At 37.1% G+C, this 24,107-nt stretch overlaps 2 protein-coding genes across 6 annotated transcripts in view; both read right to left on the bottom strand.

Moving 5' to 3' along the window:
- LOC103481471 (disks large homolog 5) overlaps positions 1 to 9,728 on the bottom strand; it is a 31,433-nt gene extending 21,705 nt beyond the window's left edge. For 2 of the 4 annotated variants that reach the window (XM_081600873.1, XM_017301689.2), the window contains exons 1-4: positions 9,041 to 9,728; positions 1,954 to 2,040; positions 1,196 to 1,364; positions 202 to 345 (exon numbers count right to left, since the gene is read on the bottom strand). In XM_081600873.1, coding sequence (XP_081456999.1) covers positions 202 to 345; positions 1,196 to 1,364; positions 1,954 to 2,040; positions 9,041 to 9,320 — 680 coding nt within the window. In that variant the 5' untranslated portion in view covers positions 9,321 to 9,728. The remainder of the gene's footprint in view (positions 1 to 201; positions 346 to 1,195; positions 1,365 to 1,953; positions 2,041 to 9,040) is intronic. The other 2 variants (XM_008436932.3, XM_008436933.3) reach the window with 2 other exon arrangements.
- Positions 9,729 to 14,854: 5,126 nt separating this feature from the next.
- On the bottom strand, positions 14,855 to 23,940 carry LOC103481815 (annexin A4-like). Of its 2 annotated transcripts, none has more exons than XM_081600657.1 (15): positions 23,775 to 23,940; positions 21,633 to 21,969; positions 21,510 to 21,547; positions 21,220 to 21,363; positions 21,024 to 21,111; positions 20,811 to 20,905; positions 20,607 to 20,720; positions 19,960 to 20,050; positions 19,413 to 19,492; positions 18,690 to 18,746; positions 18,513 to 18,606; positions 18,329 to 18,424; positions 17,343 to 17,401; positions 17,101 to 17,223; positions 14,855 to 15,868 (listed from the first exon to the last, which is right to left on the bottom strand). In XM_081600657.1, the coding sequence occupies exons 2-15, from the start codon at positions 21,958 to 21,960 to the stop codon at positions 15,809 to 15,811; spliced, it is 1,467 nt and encodes a 488-aa protein (XP_081456783.1). In that variant the 5' UTR covers positions 21,961 to 21,969; positions 23,775 to 23,940; the 3' UTR covers positions 14,855 to 15,808. The 2 variants fall into 2 exon arrangements, with proteins under 2 accessions (XP_081456783.1, XP_081456784.1); XM_081600658.1 differs by having other exon boundaries at positions 23,779 to 23,940.
- Between the last annotated feature and the right edge of the window lie 167 nt (positions 23,941 to 24,107).

Raw genomic sequence — 24,107 nt, 5'->3', positions numbered from 1 at the left:
ATACAGAGGTCAAATGGGCATGAGCAAGGGATGCAACTCTGATTTTAACCTACTCTCTGAATCTGGTGTTATAGACTTACAAAAAGAAGACTAAAACCAGTCTAACCAATCCGCTGACATGAGAATGAATGCACACAGCAAAAGAGAACCGGCTGTTAAAAATGTACAAAAAACATCCCATATACCAAATTTTCCACTTACCGATAGAAGTCTGCCTTCTTCACAGCCTCCTCGCATCTCTTCAGAGTGGTGCTGTGCTGGTTCTGCAGGGACTGCAGGTCTGCCATTGCCTTCATGCACTGCAGCTTTAGACGCTCGTAGTCGTGGCCTGATCTTGAGCTTAGTCTGTTTAACAGAGGGTAAAGGTGGAAGCAAAATAGTGATAAAATCCCAGTTAGGTTGAAGAAATTCACTTGAGTGTAAGAGAGCAATCACAACCATCAAAATTTCTGCCGACAGGAACAAAAAAAAGAAAAATTCAGTTACACAAACAAAGCGCATTTTAACAATTATGCATTTAGAATAAACTGGCTACAACATTCGCATCAACAGCTCACATGAGGGAAATTTCAAATTCCCTAGAAATAAAAAAAAAAATTCACTCCAGTGATCATTAAATATCAACCACCTATTACAGTATGTTATTTTTTTCAACAACATGCAGCCATTTGAGAAGATGTGGTGTACCACTGAGGTCTTGGGGCTAAACTATTTAATATACTGTATGGATATCAACAGGCCTCAGGAGGTGTAGAGTTCATTCTGAAGCAACTTCTCAAACTACAGATGCGTAGTTTTGCTTTAAAAAATAAAGCAAAACTCATTACAAAGATTCCATATTTTTATTACTTTATTTTATTTTGCCACTGCAATGATTGTTTTATGTTTGCATCTTTTAAAATTCTTTGAATTGTCTAGTTGAAATATGCTAAACACATTAACTTGTCTTGCCTAGTGATGTTTAACTTTTAAATTTTGTCAATCACATAAGGCGAATTCTTTTTGCAAAGTGCTGTGTCTGATAGACACTGATGCACCCCACCAACAGAAATAATGAGTTTTATCAAAGTCAGTGCTCGAGTCTCCCTGGAAATTTTAGAGCGCTTCATGTTTCCATAGGCCAGTCATTTTCCAACAGAATTCTTGCAACTATCCATCTTGTCAAAAGGATCAGCATTAAATTGTTTACATATACCTGCATTCATCAATAGAGTTTCCAGCTGTAGGGAGGGCCGCACGTTTGAGCAGTTCATCCCTCTCACGAGTCACTTGTCTCAGCTGGAACAGCACCGTATCCATCTTTTCACTTGTCTGATGGACGTCGACATGGGCAGGAAGAGGGGAAGAGGCTTGACCAGAGGTACCTGCAGGAGTCAGCATGTTACTGAGGGTAAAAGCCTTCCACAAACTGCAAAAGAAGGAGCAGTTCATCCTATAAGATAAAACTGTTTACGTAACTATTTCAAATTGAGAATTAGAATGAAAAAGAAGCCAAAAAAAAAAAGGCAGATTTTGGTAAGGTCACAGGACATATCTCCAAAAATAAAGAGCATTTGTTATTGTGTTCATTTGCAAAGTGCATACATTCTCAACTGCCATTATTTATTTTCAGTGTTGGGGGTGGGGGAAAACTACAAGTTTAAAATTACAATTTTACTGTTGACTGCTGCAATAGGTATTGCAGCATGTGCTGCTCAAATCCTCCGTCCCTGGGAGAATGATCAAATGAACCAACTCTGCGTGTCTGTGTGTGTGCATGGTGCTAGAGTGTTTCTAAATCGTTCTCACATCTGTCTAATCACTTGCATGTGCTCACAGTCTAAATAGCAAACAACCAGTCACAGTGTTATTTATAAAACTGTGGTCGGATCCTCAGAACAGACTGCTTTTATGTAGGGGGGGTAGAAAATGTTTTGTTCACAAATCTTTATACATGTTAAATGTGTAACTCACCAGGGGTGCCACACTCACCCAAGCTGCTGAGTGAGCTGCTGCTCTCTGAGTCTGATGGCATGGTGGACAGAACGCTGTAAGTAGACCCTGTGGGACGAACAAAAACATTAAAGTCAGCTCCGTGGCTGCATTATGGGTCGATGATTATCTCCGGCATTGTGTGGCACATCAAGGCTCCACAGCTCGAGTTACAATCAGGAACCTTTAGTGGGAAAAAAGAAGTCCAGCTGGAGGAATAAAAGCTGGGACTTTCCCCAACTTTGGATGACAAGCCTGTGGGCTTACAGAGTGTAGCTAATTATCAGTTGGGCAGGAACTTTGAATACAGACTCGCCGGGGCCCCAAAGAGGCTGCAGTCTTCGAGCTTCTTCTTTTATCTCCTCTGACAACAACACACCATCCTCTATGCAAAAAGCCCCTTTACAGAGTACAGTGATTTATAATTAACTGTAATGGAAGAACAAGACTTAACATTATAAAGAAGACTATGAAATTTGACTACCTGATGAGGGAGTAATGACAGAACAGAATCAGGTTAAATATAAAATGCAGTTTATTTTCAGTTATTGGTAATTCACTTGCTAATTTTCTCAATCCTTTGATTAGACGAATTAAATCTAGAATTTTTATGCAGCAGGTCGACAAATTCTAATCAAGCAGTGCAGTTGTAATTCATCATTAAAGGGTCGTATGTGGGGAAAAAAACACAAACATGTAATTCTGATGCTATTGCAATTATATTAATTGGGTGACATTTTTGCTTTTTTGTGAACTTTTCTTTATAGACCTCTAAAAATGTGCATTAGATGTAGACATCAAGATCAGTCAAAGTCTATCCTCTATGCTACATATATTATTGGTTTCAAGAGTCTGAATGCACGGCACTTGAAATATAACATCCGACCAATTACTCCGTAATTTTCACGTACAAAGACTCTTTGCTCTCCTGCCCACTTAAGGTGGATTATATGGATTTTGCCAACATAAACTCAGTTTAACTGCAAGAGAATCAATAAAAAATACAAGACAGTTTCTAAAAACAATCAAGGTTTTCATGACTTTCCTAACTGCTGTTTGGCATTAAAAAAAGGCTTTCAAGGGAGGGAAGGTTTGATGAAGACAGAACGAAAGAGCACTTGCAGTTCCTGATCCAAAGTGAGAAACCACAAAAACACCAAATGAAAGGAGACAGAAAAGACAGCTCTCCAGTCTGGGTTGAACAAACATAAAAAAAAAAACAAAATAAAAAATAAAAAGCCAAGTTTTTGTGAAGATTTGCCTGTCGCCCAAGCCAAGCTGCTGGAGCGTGGCAATTGCAAACCTGGTGTGGTTAAGTTTTTCATTTTAGTAAGCCAACAGTCTGACTCCAGACCACAAATTCTTTCTTCACTGGTGGTTCTGGTGTTTAATACCGATGGGTTACTTTGGTGGAGCTAAAAACCTGTTTTTTTTTTAGTATTAATATTATTATTATTTGTCCGTATGCGACAGACTGGCGACCTGTCCAGGGTGACCCTGCCTCTCGCCCGGAACGTTAGCTGGAGAAGCACCAGCAACCCTCCCGACCCCACTGAGGGACAAGAGTGTAAGAAAATGGATGGATGGATTATTATTATTTCTTCCCTGGCCTAAAGTGAAAATTACCAATTATGCCATACAATAACTTTTTATTGTTTTTGAGAATCTAACAGGTTAGCAATAACCATTAGGTTCTCTTAATATTCACATTTAGAGTTTATGCCACTCATTTCCTGCCTATCCCTCTCTCAGAAAATGTGTGAAATGCATTACTTTTTAGCAATAAAAACAAAACAAAACATGAGTATTGAGTAAAAAGTTGCTTACTGGTAGATTTGATTTTTAATTATTGGTTCATACTACTCTTTCATAAGTTCTACATAAGTTCTCCCCCACTTTTTTAATCCTGAAAAAAATTTGAATCTCTTCTTTAAAGTGCAATCGTTATCTCAAATGAAAAGGTAAAGAAATCATAATTTACATGGGTTTTGGTAACATATCAGACTGATATGTTTATGTATACTTTAAAATACATCTTTCGTTAACCCAAAAGATTTGTCATTAGGTCCAAATAAAAAAGAATATATGATTTAAACTGGTTCAATAAAGCAAAGAGTGTTAAACTGTTTCCAACAAACTCAAAAGAAAAGATCAAATGAATTCTAATAAAGTGCTACAGAGAGCTGGAAACTTGGTTTAAAAGGCTGGCCTTGATCAAAAAACCAGCACTGCACATTTACTGACGTCTTACTTGGCGGACGAATGAACAGCTTATAGTTTGGTTAAATCAGCATCTTCCATCCATGATGTGAAGCAGTCCAGTGTAGATCTGGGGCAGCCAGGACCATGACAAACGATTCTATTTACCCAAGTCCCAGTACTCCAAATAAATCCCCGCCTGGCTGGGTTCCCTCTAACTAAGGGATACTATGAGCAGAGACTACATGGAGCCAAGCTAACATGCTTCACTCTTGTTTTTTTCTCCCAGCAAATGACAGAAAAAAGAAGAAGAAAAAAAAAGAAAAAGACTGATGTGCCTCAGGAATCGTACCATCGCATGGATCAAGCTCTTTTTGTTCTTGCTCCAGCTTGAGTTTCCCATGACTTTGACAAGGTGTGCTGTGTTTGAACTGTGGTAGTCTTATGACTTTGAACACACTGCAGTCCAACACTCGCCGCTTAGATGCTTTATTAAGATTTAGTTGCTTAGTAATTTGTCTATTCTGTTCTCCTAACCAGGTTTTTAAAAGTGGTTTGGAGGAAGAGTTTTCTAGGCTTTTTGAAAGTATTTTAAACTAAAAGGCGTTTTTTTAATATGTGGCAAGTACTTTGCCATTTTGAGAAAAGGATTTTTTTTTTTGCCAAGACATCCAACTATGACCTGTAATATTAACACATACAGCATCTTAAAAAATTACCCATAGCCCTTAAATTTTTCCACATTTTGGCACATTGCAACCACAAAATATACAGCTTTTCCTTGAGGTCTTATGTAGTAGACCAGTACAAGGTAGCATATACTTGTGAAGTCGTGAAATTATACATGGTTTTCAGAGATTTTTTGCACATCCAGAAACTTTGTGCATTTTTTTGATTGAATGAACAGCACTTGAATAGAAATTGTTCAAACCTTCAAAAGCAGAACACTAATCACACAAAATATGGACTGGGTGATCACCCAGGCCAAACACGGCTCTGTAGAGTTATAGTTTTCAGGGATTGAACAATCATCATTTAAAAGAATCCAACATCTAAAGCCTAATGAACCATTACAGAAAAGTTTAAATTATTTTTGCAAAGGTTAGACTTTGTGTTTCATGTTTTCTAAAAATCACAAGTACTTGTGCCCAAACATAAAACCCAAAAAAACTAATTTGCTCTTCTGAGAAATCAAAAGCAACCCTTCTAGAGGGAAACCAGTTTGCATTAAATAAAAGGTTAGTAATAATGGACACGTTGGCTGTTTAAGGTCATTTATTAGTCACTGATTAAACAGCAGCAGAAAATGCTCCTTGCAATATAAGTAAATAAAGCAAACCATACAGTGAGCTGGTTCGCGAAAGCAGCTGCTGTTAAATTTATAAAGTGATGTGCACTCCCCAATTCAGCACACAATTCTGATTTTTGCAAAGAGAAATTATTGATGACCAAATGCTGAAAAGAAGGAGCAAAAAAAATTCAAATTAATTATTGAGAGGTAGGGTTGGGCAGAAGAGTCAGGTGATATTTTTTTTTTTCTTACATTACTTCAGAACTACTTTCAATTGAAGCAGCAATTTGAAACAACAGTTTTTGGCATTTGATTTGTAGAATCAATTGTTTTTTCACATAAACATGAGTTATTTTCCTCAGCAACGTCTGGGGGCTGTAAACCCTGGACTCACTAGTTGGAGGGAATAGTTATCTATTGAATTTTCATTACTTTGACATTATGTGGACAAATTTAAATTAAATTCCATTACACAGATAAAATATCAAAAATAAATTGGCATAACACTGCATAATATACATGTACACAAGCACTTCTGAATGTTTAGGCTTCCTTTTTTGTCACAGAATAGATAAGAAATAATTTTAATTTACTAGGGAAATTGAGGCGTACAAGCAGGTGTTCCTGTCTCAAATCACTTTTAATTCAAAATGATTTACATAATGTAAACATAACATTAATGCAAGTGCAGTGGTTAAGTAAAGGAACGTGATGAAAAGTTGGAACACAGACTTAATGCTGTTCCAGTAATATTAATCAAAGACAAGTCAGGATTTCAGCATTTTTGCAATTTTCTGGAACTTGGTTCCAGATTAGAGAGGGTGGGGGGTAAAAACGGAGACTGCTTCTCCATGTTTGGTTCTGATTCTGATGCAGAGTAGACTTTAACTAGGAGACCTGTGGTCTGGAAGATTGATACAATGATGGCAACAGATCATTTATCAATAAACTAACATAAAAGTCTATTCTATCATAAAAATCCCAATAAAATTCATTGAAGAATGAAGTTGTAAAGAAGCAAAATGTGGATGAGGTCCACATGTGCTTAGCAAAAAGAAAAAAAGTATGTCTGTACAATGAGATTCTCCAAATATACCAAATCTTCAATACTGTAGTTTTATTTAGCTAAATATTTTTTTTTAATTACTGTAAATTTAAAGACTCACCATCTTTACATAATATATGGCTTCAACAAAGTTGTAAGGAAATATCAGCACTAGTGATATCACAAACAAAATATAGAAGCTAAAAAGATTTTGCTGTTGAAAATAATCCCAGGTTTTTCCTTTTGTAGTTTGATACCAAGATAATACCCGAGCCATGATACACACCCTGATAATCTGCTGCCATCATTTTATTGTTCCTGATGAAAAGGGAGAAACAATGCCTAAACAAAAAGGGTTCTCCTGTCAAGTCCTAGAGCAATGGTTATATAAAAGCAGCAACCATCTTAGTTTATTAAATACACATAGCGCTTCAAAAAATGGTGTTATATGAATCATATTTCAATTTTAGGGACTTTTTCTACCACAGTAAACATTTCAGAGTTGATATTTGAGAATGACCCAGAGTTCACCAGTAAACCTGTCCACATTCATTCATTTTTTGGGGCTTTTTTGTGACTAATACACATTTAAAATGTTTTAGATACACCGATAGTAACAGGTTTTGGGTTTCCAAAGGAAAGGCCCATGTTTAGGCTGTGCAGTGGCGGAACCTGTCTGCCCAGTAGTAAAGGTTACCTTAGCACATTTGCGACCTTTGTGTCTACCAACAGGAAGATGCACATTGCAGCATGTGCTCTCTTGAGCTCTGATGCATTGTGGGATCCCTCAACGATCCCACAACGCATCACTGCACAGACACATTTTATCACATGGCAAATTAACAAAGCATGCATGCACATGAAAAAAAAAACTATATAGATGTGTAATTACACAATGAATACATTATTTAACACCTTACTGAGTTCCCCAGGCATGATACAATGGTTAAGGCCGAACTGAGCATCTAGCAGTGGAAATACTAAATCTTCTGGCCTATAAAGATGCAGTGAGGAAGACTGCTGAGCAAGGAACATGTACCAATGTGAATTATACTGCTGAATACACCAAGAGCATGAGATAAATCAAAGTCTATTTAGCTTACAGAGTTCACAGATGCAGAGGTATTTCCGAAACGTAAGAATTTGTGTTTCAAGGAGAAAGACCGTCATAAATAGTCATTGTGGAGTGAGAGAAAGAGAACTTTTAAAGGCAGTGGGTCACAGAATAGTGATGTGTTAATGATGTGAAAATGATTGCAATTGGATGATTTTATGCTTGACCTAAAACAATCAGTGGTAGGTTTTGCAGTATGTCTTCCACTTTTCCTTTCTGATTACTGTGAGTAAAGTTGGAAAGTTGTAAATGAAGTAGACTTTTATTATTTTTGGCTGCGTCTTATTTGTACAGAAACGGCTGTACCACAACATTTGGGTTTTTACTGTATTCGTAGATTTCCAGATACATAGTGAGAGAACTCTGACTTTAGACTATTGTGAAATATCTTTTTTTTTTTTTTTAACAATAGGCTACATACTAACTTTGTCAAAACAGTTACATTTATATTATGACCACAGGGTGAAAAAGATATGTATTCTGAAAGTTATGATTTATGGTACTTAGAAAGGAATCATATTCAGCTTAAATGGGATCAGTTTAGAAATAAATGTGGACCAGAAAATCTGACCAGTGCGTCTCTCAGGGCATTTCTATTCCTGCCAACAGCTCATCGAGAATGGTGCTTGATAAAGGTTTAAATTCCACAAGCCAAGTGTTATTTAAGGATTATTTTGTTTAAATTAAAGCACAATCCATGGCATTTTTCATGTCATTAGCAAATTAATTGAAGTCAAAGTACAGCTCCTGAATTTATTCACATTTGCATGTCAGACTATAAAGCTCTCATCTGATGAGAGTACCTTCTCTTGCTTGTGCCAAGTCCCTTACAAAGCTTCCGTTGGATTTTTTCTTTATTAAAATAAAATTCTTTGTAACGTGACAAAACGTGGAAAAGTTCAAGTGTTGTGGTTAATTTTCACTGTTGTGTGAAACACAGACCATTCAGTTTTTTGCATTTAATCAGTCAACCACAGTTTATGTAACAATGCAACTAACTGTGTTGCAGCAGAACAAATCCAACTGATGTTCTCCATTCTTACACACATTTAATTCTTAGCTCATTCATTCGACTTTGACATTGGGGTAATTGATTTTCTCACACAGACACAATTGAGCCAGTCATGTTACTGTATTGATTGTTTGAATCCATTTATTTTAGGTCCATTAAGTAGCTTTCACAAAAAGGCTGGCTGGGGGTGCTTTCAGTGACATAACAAATGCGACACGCATAATGGTGTGTGTATAAATCACATGACGGCCCAAAGGGAAAGTTGTGCCCTTTATCAAATTGTCAATAAGTCTGTTTTACTATTCTAAGAAGAGTTTCGAAATTGTTTTTGAGTTAATATTATTTTATGGAGCAGCTCCACTCTTTCTGGTAATTAAACAGTATATAAGTGTTATGAGTGTGCCTTACCTGTGGTGCCATCCAGCAGCAGGGAGTGCAGGTGAGGGTGAGTCGCCTCTAGAGCCGTGCAGAACTCCGCGAAGCAGTCCCGGTCCTTGCTCAACAGTATCTTCAGGAGAAGGTCCACTTTCTCAGAACCGGAGACGCAGTGGTGTCCCAGCTCCCTCAGCTCCGACTGACTGAGGGCCCCACGGCGAGCCAAAACGTCCACGACTCGGTCCGCGTCTGTTATGGACTCCACTAAGTTTTGGTAGCATTTCTCCAACAACTCTTTATGCTGGAGCTCCATCTTCCTTCCCCCCTCCTCCTCCCCGCTTCGAAGTCTCTCTCCGTGTAAGTCGACCTCACTTCGGGCGAGCTACTGAAAACTGTCCCGCTCGACCCACTCGGGACGGTTTTCAACCCTAAATGAAGGATACACAAGAAGAAGCCATATTTGTTGCCTGAGGCTGTTGACTGAGCAAAGATGACAACACATTTTTTTTTCTCTCCCCACCCGACGCCCGACGCTCCGTCCTTCTCGAGAGAAAAATAAATAAATAAACCTCTGCTACTTCGAGCTGGACTGTGACGTGCTACGAAGGGAAACTAAGCCAGAATTTGAGTTCTTTCAGCATTTTGAAAACTGTAAAAACTCTCTTACAGCCCTGTCTGTGACTACAAACTCCGCCATGTCTCACCCTACAAGTAACCGCATCGATTCTGCAACCAATCATATTTCTGAGTCATGGACGTTTAAGGTAAATGTGGGCGGAGCTTAGTTCTTAAGAACACCTGGCTCCCCGCCTCTCTAATCACAGATATTACAGTAAAACTAAACGTATCGGCAACCTTGTATGGAGAAAATATTTATTCACATTGCCATGCAAAAGTATTCACACCCTCAAACTTATTTTCCTCTTTTTTTCTGTGACACCACACTCCATATTTCTCAGACCGTGATAGACCATCACAAAACAGCGTCCAGTTGCTTAGTGGAAGAAAAAAGTAGTAACACCAAACTGAACAAAATAGAGGATTTGAATGACGGAAAACTAACACATTAAGGTGTTCAGTTTTCCGACATTGTCTCCACAGTAGTGTCAGCATCATGCTATGGGAATGCATTTCTTTAGCAGAGGCAGGATTGATGTCCGTGTGTTATGGCCTAGTCAAAGCTAAATCGCATTGAGAATAAGGGTTAGAGATGTGTCTTTGAAATTTTGTCATATTTTGTGATATTTAAAAAAAAAAATCAAAATTTCTTTGTCTTTCTTACTGTTTATTCAATGTCACATGCTGTTTTTATTTATTATTATTATTATTATTATTATTATTATTATTATTATTATGTAAATCACCTTGAAATGCCTTGCTGCTGAAATGTGCTATACAAATAAAATTTGATTGATTTGATTTTAAATTTATTCGGATAATGATAAGGCCATTAATGATCCAAAAATAAGTATTTACCATTTCTTTGTGGCCTTTTTAGGCAACTGTTCAGCTCTGAATGAATGTCACTTTTAAAAACATACCAATTTTGAAATAGGCTTGGCAAATTTTAATCACTAATCTGTGCACACATTTAATTAGATTTTGATATTTGTTTATGTTCTCGTGATACCAAGAGTGGAAATCTTTTTTTTTATTTCTCTTTGTCAGGACAAACCAAATTTCTTATCATAATAAGAACTCTTCCCCAATAACTATACAATCAATGCCTATTTCTAGTTGAGAAAAAAAGGCAAAATAATTATGAGCAGTAACCAGTTATAAATTATATTTACTTACTGTACTGGCCTAGGGTGGGAGGTACATGTTTGTAGATACTCATGCACCACTTTGTGTCGGTCAATCAGTTGTGGTTGTAACTTGGCAAAGAGCAAAAAAGCTCAAGCGATATAAATACAATGAAATGTAAAGCATGTTGTTAGTTATTATAACTGTATTTTTAAGCAGCTTCACTATATTGTATTTATGAGGATTTGGAGTCTCGTCTGTAGCAAGCTCAAACATACAGGTACTGACTTTACAGCTTAGCACAGTACACAGTGTGCCTGTACATTTAAGTTTGAAAGACTTTCAACAATGTTATGTAACATCTCAAATAATTTGCTCTGCCTGCTGGGGAAATCCATTTGGTTCTCACCAAGCGAGCTAGTTGCAGTATTTAGGAATTACCGTCGCCGAAGCATCAAATCAGCACGAGGGGTTGCAGTAAAAACATTAATGAACACATTTTGTGATCGTTTTTCCTCCCTGTATAGTTAATTTGTTATCCTCGTTTGTGTGTGCAGTCATTTTATTGTTTAAAATTTGATGCTCTTTGCTATTGTGTTTTATAGAACACTAGAGGAAAGATGTTAAGCCTCCGGACAGCGATATCTGCCGCCGCATCTCATTATGCGTTTGTTGTCCATCTAATCCTGGGGGTTTGTAATTTGCTTGTATGCACTCATGAAGTTTAAAGCAGGATTAGGCCCCTGGCAACCAAATGTCACTTAGTTGTACAGTCCTCATTGGACAGCTGGAGAAAATCCACTGCAAATCAACAATTCAGCCAATACTTACTGATTGTCAAAACTGCAGTGATTACATCAGTGACTGGCAACAAGAACTTAAAATATATATATATATATATATATATATATATATATATATATATATATATATATATATACACGAGTTGAATTTTACATTTATTTCATGACTCGTATGTCTATGAATAACATGTAGCCTAAAGCAGACAAATGTTCATTGTCTGCTCGTATACGTCACCTTCCAAGATTATTGACACTGGTCATAAACTAAATGTGTCCATTAATATAGAAGCAAAATCATTTTATGTCCTAGTATCGCAAGTATGTCATAAAGATGTCTTTCCACATGCACAGACAGTAAAGTTGTGGTATTAGTATACATTAATGCATGCAACCTGTTAAAGGCTAATGCAGCTACAATGCTGTTGGGATTCCACATGCCAATCATTCATTTACTGCACGAGTCCGGTACGAGGGCTGCAAAGCTGCAAACAAGAAGTCTTTGAATAAAGTCATTTAAGATTGCAGAAAAGCCCATCGGGTGCCCTTTGACCCCTTTGGAAAACCTTGCCACAGAACACAGAATAAACAGAGCAGAAAACATCTTCAAGAACCAAACCCATCACGATCATCTCGTCTTTGACATGCTGGAGACGCAACAGCCTGCCAGAGCAAAAACAACCACTCAGAAACTGCTTTAACCAACTGTCACCTGCACAATCAACAAACTTTGAAAATGCTAACTTTGATGTGTATTTGTGCACTTTTATTGCATCAAGTATCTTTTATAGTCCATAGTTTAAACATATTATTAGGATTCTGCTTTTTTTGTGTTTGTGTACGTTGTTTTGTTTATGTTGTGTAAAAGAGATGATTCTGACAACTGAAATCCTAATTGGTCAGGTGAAATCAAAACTATTCTGCAACACAACAAAAACTTAATAAGTTGGAAAGCACCTCATGACTATTGTTAGACGACCGGTAACACCGTGGGTCTGTTTCTCTTTCAAAGTCCCTGCAAACCTTACAGCACGTGGCATTGTGAACTCTTTGAAATATCAGGAAATTTTACATAAAAGTCTAAAGGCCTCTGATGGAAAAGCTAAATGATTCCTTATAAGGTAGAAAATTGTTCACTAGACGTCCAGTTCCATGCCCATCACACTCATTCGGTGTGATGGGCATGGGCTTATAATCTGTGGGGTGAGTGGAACAGAACAATCTAAGAGTGGAGCCACAGCGAGATCATGAAAAGAAGAAAAGTCAAAGAATCCTCTCTCTGAAATGCATCAACCTGCTGATATATTATGACAAGACTAAGTTCTGTCAAATTAAAAAAAGTGGTTGTGCAAAGTACTAACAGCAGAGCTACTAATAAAATGGAAATCTTTCCTCACAAATTAAAGGTTCTCAAAATAATGGTGGATTTAACAACATTTTCATTGTGAGACTACAGTTTAGTCATGCAATAAAATGTCAAGACATTTGAGGATTTTTTCATGTCATACCAATAAGTGTCTTATAGGAGCTTTATCTGTTTGCATGTAGCCAAGCTGTGCGTCTTTTGATCACATCCACGTTAATATTTAAAGAATGTTGTCTAGAAATCAGGATCAGGCAGGAGTGCAGTCTCCTAAAATAAAAACCCCATGAAAGCCCCTCCTTTGATTTCCTTTTGACCTATATTTCAGGAGGTATCAGTGCAGACAGTCCTCGCTGAATGGAGAATACACATATAAAACGTAAAATATTTATCCGTCTTTGTCGTCGGGCTGGTGGCTTCTTTTCATTTATGTGAGTAATGGTGAAGTTAGAAAAGAGAGGCCATTTGTCTCAACAATACTTTCCCTCTGAGGCTGCACTTTAACGCGAGTGAACAAGACAGAAAGAAGACTTTAGGACAGCCACATCTCCTATTTATAGCCTTTGGAAGAGCTCTGTGTTGCATATCACGTAAAGCACAATGTGGACCTGAACATCATTTTACTTAGTAATTTTTACAGTAAAGGAAATTGCTTACTTTGGCCACATAAAAGGCAACTTTGAACACAAAGGTGCACAGAAAAGGAAGCTTGCAAAACAGTAACTGTGCAGAAAAATTTTGAAAATCCAATGTTTCTCACAAAACAGTAAACACAATCAATATGTGCTAAGCTACATTTATTGGCATAAAAATGTGAATTATAGTTGGGACCAAAACATTTTAATTTCTACACTAATGACGTTTATGGAATATCTGGTAAGCCACGTTTATTGGGAGTAGATTACACAAATGTTTTATTCTAGAAGTGACTTAAAAATTGTAGTAGAAAATGTGGTGAAGTGGTTGTGTTTTTTTTATTACTCTTAATCTAGCAGCTTCATTAGCAGGAGAGGAGAGAAGGTCAATCCAACTGCTGTTGTAGCTGACACCCCTCCAAATAAGCATAAAAATAAGTTGGTTTGGAGAAAATGAAGAGGCTTTTTGACTCGAGGTATAGCAGAGTTTGATCTCTGGTGATTGTTTTCTGGGAACTGATGGACCAAAAACTTGCATTTTAGAGAGAAAGGGGGACATGTCTCTTGATAATACTCTGAGCATCCAATTCTTTTTTAACCAGTCACAGATAGAGTACATAAAATGAATACATAAAGTGTGCAAAAGAACAGAACAGTGTTTTGCATTCATTGGAAAGTTTGTATTTGCCACATATTTCTCCATAGAAAAGTTACTGTATATTTGCTACAGCAGTATAGATAAATCTTTTGTCTTGCAATAAAATAGCATTACATCTTAACACATAATCAAGAGAAGAACATGTTTCTTTAATTTATAGCTTTTTTGTACAATGACAATAATCATGGAAATATTTTTTTTAAACTATAAACACATTTATTGAATTCAGGCATTTCAGGTTTTATACTGTAAAACTAATCTGAATAATAAAAAAAAACCTCAATTTAATAAATTCTAAACACAAAAAACTTGTGGCATATTACAGTCGTAAGAGATGTAGGAAGCAGTTTTATAAAAAACTGCTTCCATATTATTTCTTTGTAATATTTGAAATGCATGTACATGTTCTCCTTTTCCATATTTTTTTATCCTAGTATATTTTTAACAACCTTGTTTTAAAGTTTTGTGGAGAGTACTGATTTATGTCTTTTGAAATAAAATCGGAAAAATAAAACTGAATGAATTTTCAGTTCTGGTGTTACAAGCAGTTCCAGAAAAACCGTCACTGAACATAAACTGAAACTAAAAAGTGAATCAGGCGCTCTCTACTGGCAGTAAAGCATAAACCCCAACAAAGACTCAATGTAAGGCAAAGGAAAGTTTTTATTTATTAAACAAAAACAAATTATATTTTGGCTGTTACATCCTACCATTATGTGTGGCTGACATGCTTTACATGCAAACACCTCACAGAGGAACACGCTCAAATATGTATAACATGATCTGTTTTTAGTCTTTGGCTTCTTGGCACTCAGTATAACAACGTTGCCATAAAAATTAAGCAGTTACAGGAAAACACTTAAAGCTAATTTTCAAAGGCTTGCAAGTGGAAGAAAATCTTTTTGTGAAACTAAAAGCAGAGAGGAGAGGATTTTTGAAGTTTTTTTTTTAATTTCACTCATTCAAAAGTTAGTGTAAACATAACTGTGGCTTCCTAAACATGAATCTTATCATGTGACTTCTGCTTATGGCAGTTTTGTTAATTTTTTTTTTTCTGATAAGACTCGTATGACATTCATGGAGTTTTGTTAATGCCTTCATTGCCACAGCACAACTGTGCTATAATCTAAATATTTTATTTACCAAAATATTTTAGCAAATGTTTTATACTATTAAAATTCATACTTTTAATAGTATAAATTGCATAGTCACTGCCAATGCTTATATTCCTTTTTTCCTTAAAGATGGTTTTCTTTAAAGAGAGCTGCAAACCACAGCATACTTTAAGTTTAAAAGATTACAAAGCAAAATATATTAGTATTATGTGGGATAAACGTAATTTGACTACAGTATAGGTTAAATTTTAATAATGTAGGAAATGTGGCACAAATCACAAGAATCCATTTCTTTAAAATCTGATTTGTCACTGAACTAGTGCACCTAATAGTATATCAAAAAAAATCATGTTAAGTATATATGAAAATATATAATCAATATTGATTGGCTAAAGGCATTTGCGGCATGCATTAGGCGTGATATATGTCCTACATATATTGTTTCATTGTGGACGTATATATTGTCCCTCTGTGGTCGTTCTGTTTAGTCGTTTCCGCCACACAGCTTCAACAGCAGCTTCTTGTAATCCCCTGAAGTATCACTCTGAGAAACACACAAAAACAAAAATATATCACACAAGCAAATACAATATCCTCCAAACTCATTGTGGGCAAAATGTGTAAAAAACCTTATGTTTAAATGTTAGATTACTTTGACTTTAAAATTATAAATAAAAAGCATCTTTAAGATTATAATAAGTAATGTATTTTTTAAGGTTTTGTTGGCTCTAGTGGCCTTTATTTTAAAGTAGTTAGACAGGAAAGAGGGGGAAGACATGCGGCAAATGTCGCCAGGCTGGGAATCGAACCCGCGACCACCACCACGAGGACTATGGCCTCAATATATGGGTCGTGTTCTGGCCCTGCGCCACCACAGCACCAAGTAATTATTTCTAAAAAAAATCAGTTTTTTTTTTTTTTGGAACATGCATTTGTTCCAAAAGAACTCCTGGGACTTTAACTTTAATTGTGTGTTTTTCAGCAGAAAACACTCCAGGTGGGCCTGGTATAAAACAAAATATGTTGGAAAACACCTTACGTCTGATTCTTTAGTATAGTAAAGAATCTGTGATGCAGTGGATGTTTTTCTCTAATCTTTAGAGACGATGGAGTCTTAAACTCTTCTAAATATCAGTCTTGAATAAAAGTTACATTTACATTACCCAGGGTTGCAATTTACCTCGACACTCCTGAAAATATACTGGTACACATTAAAAATGACTGACTTTCACAAAAAAAAAAAAAAACAACAACTGAAAATTGGTTACTGTGGGGACAGTCAACAAGGTGATAACCCAGAATAAATGGAAAGTCAATGGAGACTCAGTTCATCTGCATTGAACCATGAAAATCCACTTTCTTCCATGACCATCGGCATTTATATGCCTAACTTCTTTAAAAAAAAACTTGAAATGTGAGATGAATAGAACAGAGCAAAAGAGCACACAGGAAAAAAAAAACTCTACTTCTTCCAAAGAGGAATTGTCAAAGATTTTTCTCTGTATGTTCCAACCTTACAAAATGTTGTTGTTCTATTGGCAAAAAACACAAACTATTAAATGCAGTAGAGCCAGTAATTATGTTTTAGTAAAAAAAAAAAATTAAACTTACATTTATTTAAATTAAATGCAGTTTTTAAAAGTTTTCACAATAAGTGCCCCTACAATTAAGTTATATTCATTTTTAGGCTTTTTACACATCTTTACCAATAAATGCAGACAGTTCATTAGGCGAAACTTAGACTTTAAAAATCTGAACATTATGAGTGGAGCTTACAGAGATGTGATTGTACAGTGACTTCCCGTAGGCCTTCACAAACTCCTGTCTGATATCCAGCATGTCCACTTCAGAGCGGGACACCATGACACGGATGAGGGTTGTATCCTTGGTCCCTGCTCCCTGTTAGCAAATCATTAGGTAAACGTCCATTACACTCTCCCATCCTTTAATACACATTACGAGATGGCAACAGCTTTTCACTATTATAAAGAAACGAAAAGATGATGGAAACAGTGTACCTTCATGGCCTTGTTGAGCCGTTCAGCAAAGTAGGCTGGAGTATTCTTGATGCACTTGACTAAAATAAACAGAGACCAGAATGTAACGTGTTGCTTTTTCTGTGAGTCTAGAATTTATCCTTCTCGTATTTTTTCAAAATCTCTACTAGTCAAAAATGATAGTATGTTTTAATCCACCTTTCCTGTGATGTTGTGTGCTTTTATTCATGTAATTTAATGACAAACTCCAACAAATGTTATGCTAAGGTTTTACTGTCAAACTTATGTCAAGCACAGTGCCTTGTAAAAGTATTCACAACTATTCAATTCTCCCACATTTTGTTACAACCAAGTTTCAAGGTATTATTGGTATTATATGTGGTAGATCAACACAAAGTAGTGCAAAATGATTTAAGAAGGGAATTCAAAAATGGAAAAAGGAGGAATGGCATTACGGGGGAGAAGTAGAACAGAAGAAAGGGAAAAAAGAACAACATTTAAACAATGCAAAAAAATACAATAGTTAAAGTGAAAGTACTTATATTGTCAACACTTTTACTTTCTTTTTTTTAATTATCCAGACCGGTAAAGTACTGAAATCAGTTGCATAGGAATCCTGGACATGGAAAACCACAGAAACATGAAGGCGGTTTGGTCAAATGAGACCAAAATTTAACCTAATATGCTACATGCAAACACTGCATGGGAGAGAAACTTAACAAAACAGTCCCAAACACTGTCGTATTGCTGTACTTTGTGTTGATGAAGCACACAATATCCTAAAGGTATGCAATCAAATTTGTGATTGTAATGTGATAAAAGGTTTAAAAAAATTTAAAAAATCAATCAAGATGAATGAATAATTTTGCAAGACCCTGTCAATTCCTGTGATTGTATATTAGTGAATTTCAGACAGCCTACTCATCTTGATAATGAATTACTAAGCTGCTTGACTGGTTTTTGACTGTCACTTAAGACGGAACAATGGTTGAAACTAGTGAACACACCAACAGCCACCATCCCAGACTCCAGATTTCCAGACATTTCCCTGCATATACTCTTTTCAACGTCTTTCCCAGTCATCTGCTGGTACTCCTTGAAGACTGGCAGCAAAAAAAGAGAAAGAAAGGTAAACAGCATGGTTACAATCATATTATATGCAAAAAAGAAAGAAAAAAAACAAACACACACCTGCACGCAGGTGGGGCTTGCTGCGAGCGCACAGGATTGCATTGAACTGTGACTCATCAGTTCCCACTTTATTTTCACCAGCCGCATACAATTTCTAAGAAATGAGGAAACTTGATGATCTTGTTTTTAAGTTCTTCCTAAGCTCATTTAAACAATGAACCAGCTTGAAATCCATACCTGAGCATCCTGTTTTGCCAGCGAGATGTCAACAGTCTCCCTTTCATCACGACATCCCTGATTTGAATAAAACAAAACGACATCAGCGAGGCGGAGTGCATAGGAAACTACAAGCAGGGGTAGTGCTTCATCCAAGTAACTCTGCTCTGACCGAGCATGAGCTGATTACTTTCTAAACAATGAACACAAATTTAAGCCTCAAGAAGTGCAAAGATGTTGGTAACATACCCTAAGAGTTGCAGCTATATAAAGACTTTGGAGAGCTGAATATAAATGCACATAACACTTTAGATTTTAGGAGTAAAAAACATTTTGGAAATCATTAATTTTTCTCTACTTTCCAATTATGCACAACTTCGTAGTGCAACATTCTAGAAAAAAAAAAATACAGCTTTGTTTTGGTGTTCTTGAGGTTGTGACATGCCAAAATGAATAAATGGCCTGTACTGATAGAGCGCTTTATCAAGTCCCCCAAAGCATCTCACACTACCTAGTCCTTCACACACACGCATTCACACTGCAAAAACAACTCTTGCAGTTGCATGGTTTTTTTTACCCCCACGCCTCTCTTGTGTTTTTATCATTGTGGTCAGCTCCCAGATTGTGATCTACAAACGCTAACTGACTTTATGGTCTGAGTATCTTTAGGATAAACATACTTCACATCATCTCAGAGTTAGCCACCCAGTAGGTTGCAATGTTTAAAAATCAAGACAAAACTACCTGACAAAGAGACACCAGGAGTCTGCGGAAGTGACCAGAGGTGTCGCTGGTAATGGCGTCCTCCAGTTTCTTTCCATATTCTGAAAGGAAGTTATATTTTTTTTAGGGGGGAAAAGAAAAAAAAAAAAAAACGTTCATTCAATATTTGGTTTCAACTCTGATAGGTTATGGCATTGTGTCAATGTGGGCTATTGAAAATCATAAATGTAGAACACTAGAACATGCAAAGATATATTTAATATATATAATATTGTAATTGTCTAACAGACTAACTTATGAAAATAACGTGGAATATTGCTGATTTAAGCCTCAGGTTTCCTCTTTGGCTACAATACTAAAACCACAGTACACACATATTTACTGTGCTGCTGAACTAGAAAGCTGTTTTTGTTGCAAACACCTAATAAATGAAAAGCACATCATATCTTGCTACATACTGAAGATTGCATAAATTCCAAGGTTAAATTTCTCCTGCGTTCTCCCTGCAGCCTGAGAGCTCAGTTTGATGGTTTTGGTTATAAAAACATAAATGTCAGGACTGACTCACCAGCTTTGTAGACTTTGTTGATCTCTTGAATCTCTGCGTTGGAACGTGACGATAAGATCTCAATCAGACACGCTTCATCAGTTCCAGCACCCTTAAAAATACAACAAATTAAAAATGTTTAGTCAGGCATTCAAAATCTTTCTCCAATGACAATGTGGGTACTAAAGTAAAAAAAGGAACCGAAACAATTTTCTTTTTTTCACAATCAAACTTTCCTTTCAGTTACAAACGTCATAGTTTATAGCTGTGGTATTTTAGGCTTAAGCATGTAGAGGACAAACTGGCCAATTGTCCTCATCCTTTTCATCCATGTTTCATTTATGAATTGTTTACATTTCATTTTGTTTTTCTTGGTCTTAGAAAGTACTCCTGACCCAATGCTTCTATACTTGTATTATTTTCCTCAATAAAAGAACAACCTGCTGCTGCTTTACAGACTTTCTTAGACACCATTTTATCAACCGACCTCATGTAATCAACTAATTTGACCGTACTTTATGTAATTTAGATTAAATTGAACTGCATGTATTTGGATCAGACAAAAGTGGATCATTTATATTATGTGAAACACCATGTGACTTGGACACATTTATCTTGAGACCATGCATTAACCTGAATCAAATGCAATCAAACCAATCCATTCCAACCTTTATAGCCTCCCTCATCTCAGAGGCATCAAACTGCGCAGGGGTCTTCAACATGGCAACAACCAGGTCTTCAAAGTCTCTGCTAAGTTCAGACTTAAGATCACGGATTAAATCCTAGAAGGCAATAAAACAAAACAAAAAATGAAAATTTAAGCAAAAGCACAGAAAGGAAAATAATAATAATAAAAAATCTAATAAATCAACCTTTCCATATGTAGTCTTGTAGGCTGAGATCAATGCAACCCTCTGCTTGTTGGAGCGATTTCCCAGGAGCTCAATAATGGCATTTTCATCAGTTCCTGTTTCAAAGTTTTTGTATTTAAAATCCATTCAAATGTTTTGAACTGTGACTGAGAAGTGGACTAACGGTGAATGGACGAAAGCGTCTCATGGATTTATTTCCCTGGCGTAACTCACCAATTCCCTTCATTGCTTTCCGAAGAACTTCAACGTCTTTCAGTGGATCAGCTCCAGGGAAATCTTTGATGGAACCCCTGTATCCTTTCTACAACGGCATATTGGTACATAAAATATAACACACTCAACACAGGTGTATTCATTTGGCTGTATGAGGTTTAAGAGGAATTATTGAATAAGCACAAGTATAACCTACAGGCATTGCTGGCGCCTGAGGGTTGGTTGGAACGCCGCCCCCGTATGCAGGCATCGAGGGGCCACCAGCAGGGGCTCCGGGATAATTTGGCATTGGCTGGTTTGGGGCAGGGCCTCCTGGATACCCTTGCGGAGCCCCTCCAGGCTGCAAAAAAAAAAAAGGCATAAGGGCTATGAGGATTTAAACTCATAAAATAATCTTAGAAAACAGATGAAGGTTAGTTAGCCTTTATCTGTTCATTTTATTAAAGACATTCCACTTCAGAGATGCAGAAATAAGGATTCAATTACCGCGCCATAGCCACCTGGTGCTGCACCCCAGCCTCCCCCTGCAGAGGAATGAGCGGAAATAACAGTCAATATGTAACCAAACTCTCCTTTTAAACAAAAAGTAAATTTCTCTGGTGGCCTCACCTGCTGGAGGCATGGAGGGATAACCTCCCTGACCCGGTTGTGCAGGGTAGCCACCAGCCTGAGGAAAGCCTCCAGCTGGAGCAGGGTACCCTCCAGCTTGGGGATATCCCCCTGCTGCTGGCGGGTATCCAGCCTGAGGAGGGTATCCGCCGCCCTGTGGGGGATAGCTTCCTCCTCCTGGAGGATAGGCACCCGGTGCCGGGGGATAGCCGCCCCCTGCCGGAGGGTAGGCGCCTGGTTGGGGTGGATATGCCCCTGGCTGAGGCGGGTAGCCCCCTCCCTGTGGTGGGTATCCGCCGGACTGTGGTGGGTATCCTGGGTAACTCATCTTCAGAATCTGTAAGTATAGTGTACACTTAAGGAACACTGTCTAACCCAGTATAATTCCCAAGGTCCTGATGTGAAATTTCTTAACCTGTAGTTTTAAATTGAGATTCTCAAAGAAAAACATTATCACTTTTCATCACATGTTGGTATGGTCTCAATATCCCAGGTGTAAAATGGCATGCAACATTATTTCCTTTCCCCCTCTGGCAAACGTCAAAAAGTTTTTTTGTTTTTAAAAAATATATATATAATATCTTTAGTACCACATTCACATGCAAATGCATCCACTGCAAAACCTGTTCGAATTGCACAATCATTGACGTGGCTTTATAACTTCCCATTACTGCAAACAGGACTGCTACTGAAGTCAGGTGATAAGCTATTAGGTAGACGGTCATATTTTAGTTGATTTGCTGTTGTGCGATGTTTTGCAAGATGATCACAACTTGCAATAATGTTTTATAATCCCTGCTTTTGACTTCTTCAAAACTTTAACCTTGAATTTTCTGGTGTGTTCCTTCATCTTCATGATCCTGTTTATTCATTAATGTGCACTGACAAACCACTAAGCAGCTGTATTTACACTGAGATTAAATTACAAACAGGTGAAGGCTATCTAATGAGATGACTTGACAGGTTGCACTGAATTTTATTTTGGGGTATCAGAGTGAGAGGCTGAATACTAATATATAAAACAACATTTTTATATAATTTAAAAACAAACGCATAACATTTTTCCTCTACTTCAAAAGTGTGGAAAACAGTGGATTTTATTGGAATGTCACATCATAGACCGGTCACGCGAAATTCCCCCCCAAAAATCCGTCGAAGTTGTTTACTTGAAATAAAATGAACAAAAGTTACATTATACAAAGTAACTTAAATTGTTGTCAAACAATTTTTAGTTTCTGCCATTAAATAAAAGAATATATTTAAAACCAAAATTCCCTCATTCTAAGCCTAAAAACCTAAGCTTCTTTGTAAAGATGCGAGTTCCTAGAATAAGTTGAACACACCCAGCTGCTTTCCAGCATTATGTTCGACTCGAAACACCCGTGAAGCTTTCACGTGCTGTCGTAATTATCAAATCTTTTTTCCAGGCGGGATTTACAACCACCATCAAACGAATAGGCTATTAGCCAACAAGATGTGAGAAGAAATATATAACAATGTGTTTTTTTTAAAGATATGCTTTGTGTATCCAGGATGAAAACTTTAAGGATAACTTAAGTTAGACTTAGACATGTATTTTACTTTTGTGAAGGACAAACAATACGAAGCTCACCCAAACACAGCAACATTTCTAACTTGAAAGCATCACAGGCCTGACTTCCCAACACCGGAGCTAGCTAAAATTGCGAGATTTTTACAGCAAAATCGCATTAATACCCAAGTACTCACATAAGCGCATATAACGACGATAATAAAGCGACATTTTGCTCAAACTTTGTTCCTTTAAATGTTAAAGCACTCGGGGGAAATTGTACACAATTACCACCATTTTTAAGAAAACTATCATCTTTGCGCCTTTAGCAACCGACCTTAAAGATACAGAGAAACGCGTAATAGGAGGCTTGCTAGCTATAGTGTAAAAATAAAAACAACGCTGCGACCGTTTTCATCGGAAAAAAAAGACAAGCTTTTGCTGCAGCTTCTGCGCAGAATCAGTTCCATTTGCTCAAGGCTAATCTACTACATTCCAGTCTCGGAAGCAAAAAGTCTCAAAACTGTTGAATCTGCTTTTTCTGGAAAAACTACAATACAAATACACATTTCTTCTTCGATTTTAGGTTGTAGAACTACAGAAACACTTACTCACAGATTACTGGCTTGCGCCGTCAGATCCAGGAAGAGAACGCGAGGGAGCGGTGACTCTAGAGGAGTTAGCGGAGGTGGGTGGGTCCCTCTGCAGGCTCCGTATCCGTCCCCTTTTAAACAACCTTTGCTCCCAATGATAGAGGACGGAGCTGCTGCTGGTGACTCAGAGAGCTGTGGCTGCAACCATATTCTCCGCAATAAACAAGACATCAACTGTCATGTTTTCCATTCCCACCTAATATGATTGCAGTGACGCTAAAATAAAGTCCCGGGATAGGTTTCCATTGCTGTCACGGGTAATTTCTCCCCCCCCCTAAAATGTAATAAAAT

The sequence above is a fragment of the Poecilia reticulata genome, chromosome 19 (genome assembly GCF_904066995.2).
Source record: "Poecilia reticulata chromosome 19, P_reticulata-male-v2, whole genome shotgun sequence".
In the NCBI taxonomy this organism is placed as follows: domain Eukaryota; kingdom Metazoa; phylum Chordata; class Actinopteri; order Cyprinodontiformes; family Poeciliidae; genus Poecilia; species Poecilia reticulata.
This window is presented reverse-complemented; position numbering and strand designations above follow the sequence as displayed.

Excerpts from the sequence above, each read along its gene's own strand:
- LOC103481815 (XM_081600657.1), bottom strand. The coding sequence starts at position 21,960 with ATGAGTTACCCAGGATACCCACCACAGTCCGGCGGATACCCACCACAG. Across the intron at positions 21,112-21,219 it reads CTCAGGCGCCAGCAATGCCT|AAAGGATACAGGGGTTCCAT; the intron begins GTAGGTTATACT and ends ATGCCGTTGTAG. Across the intron at positions 20,051-20,606 it reads AGATGAGGGAGGCTATAAAG|GGTGCTGGAACTGATGAAGC; the intron begins GTTGGAATGGAT and ends TGTATTTTTAAG.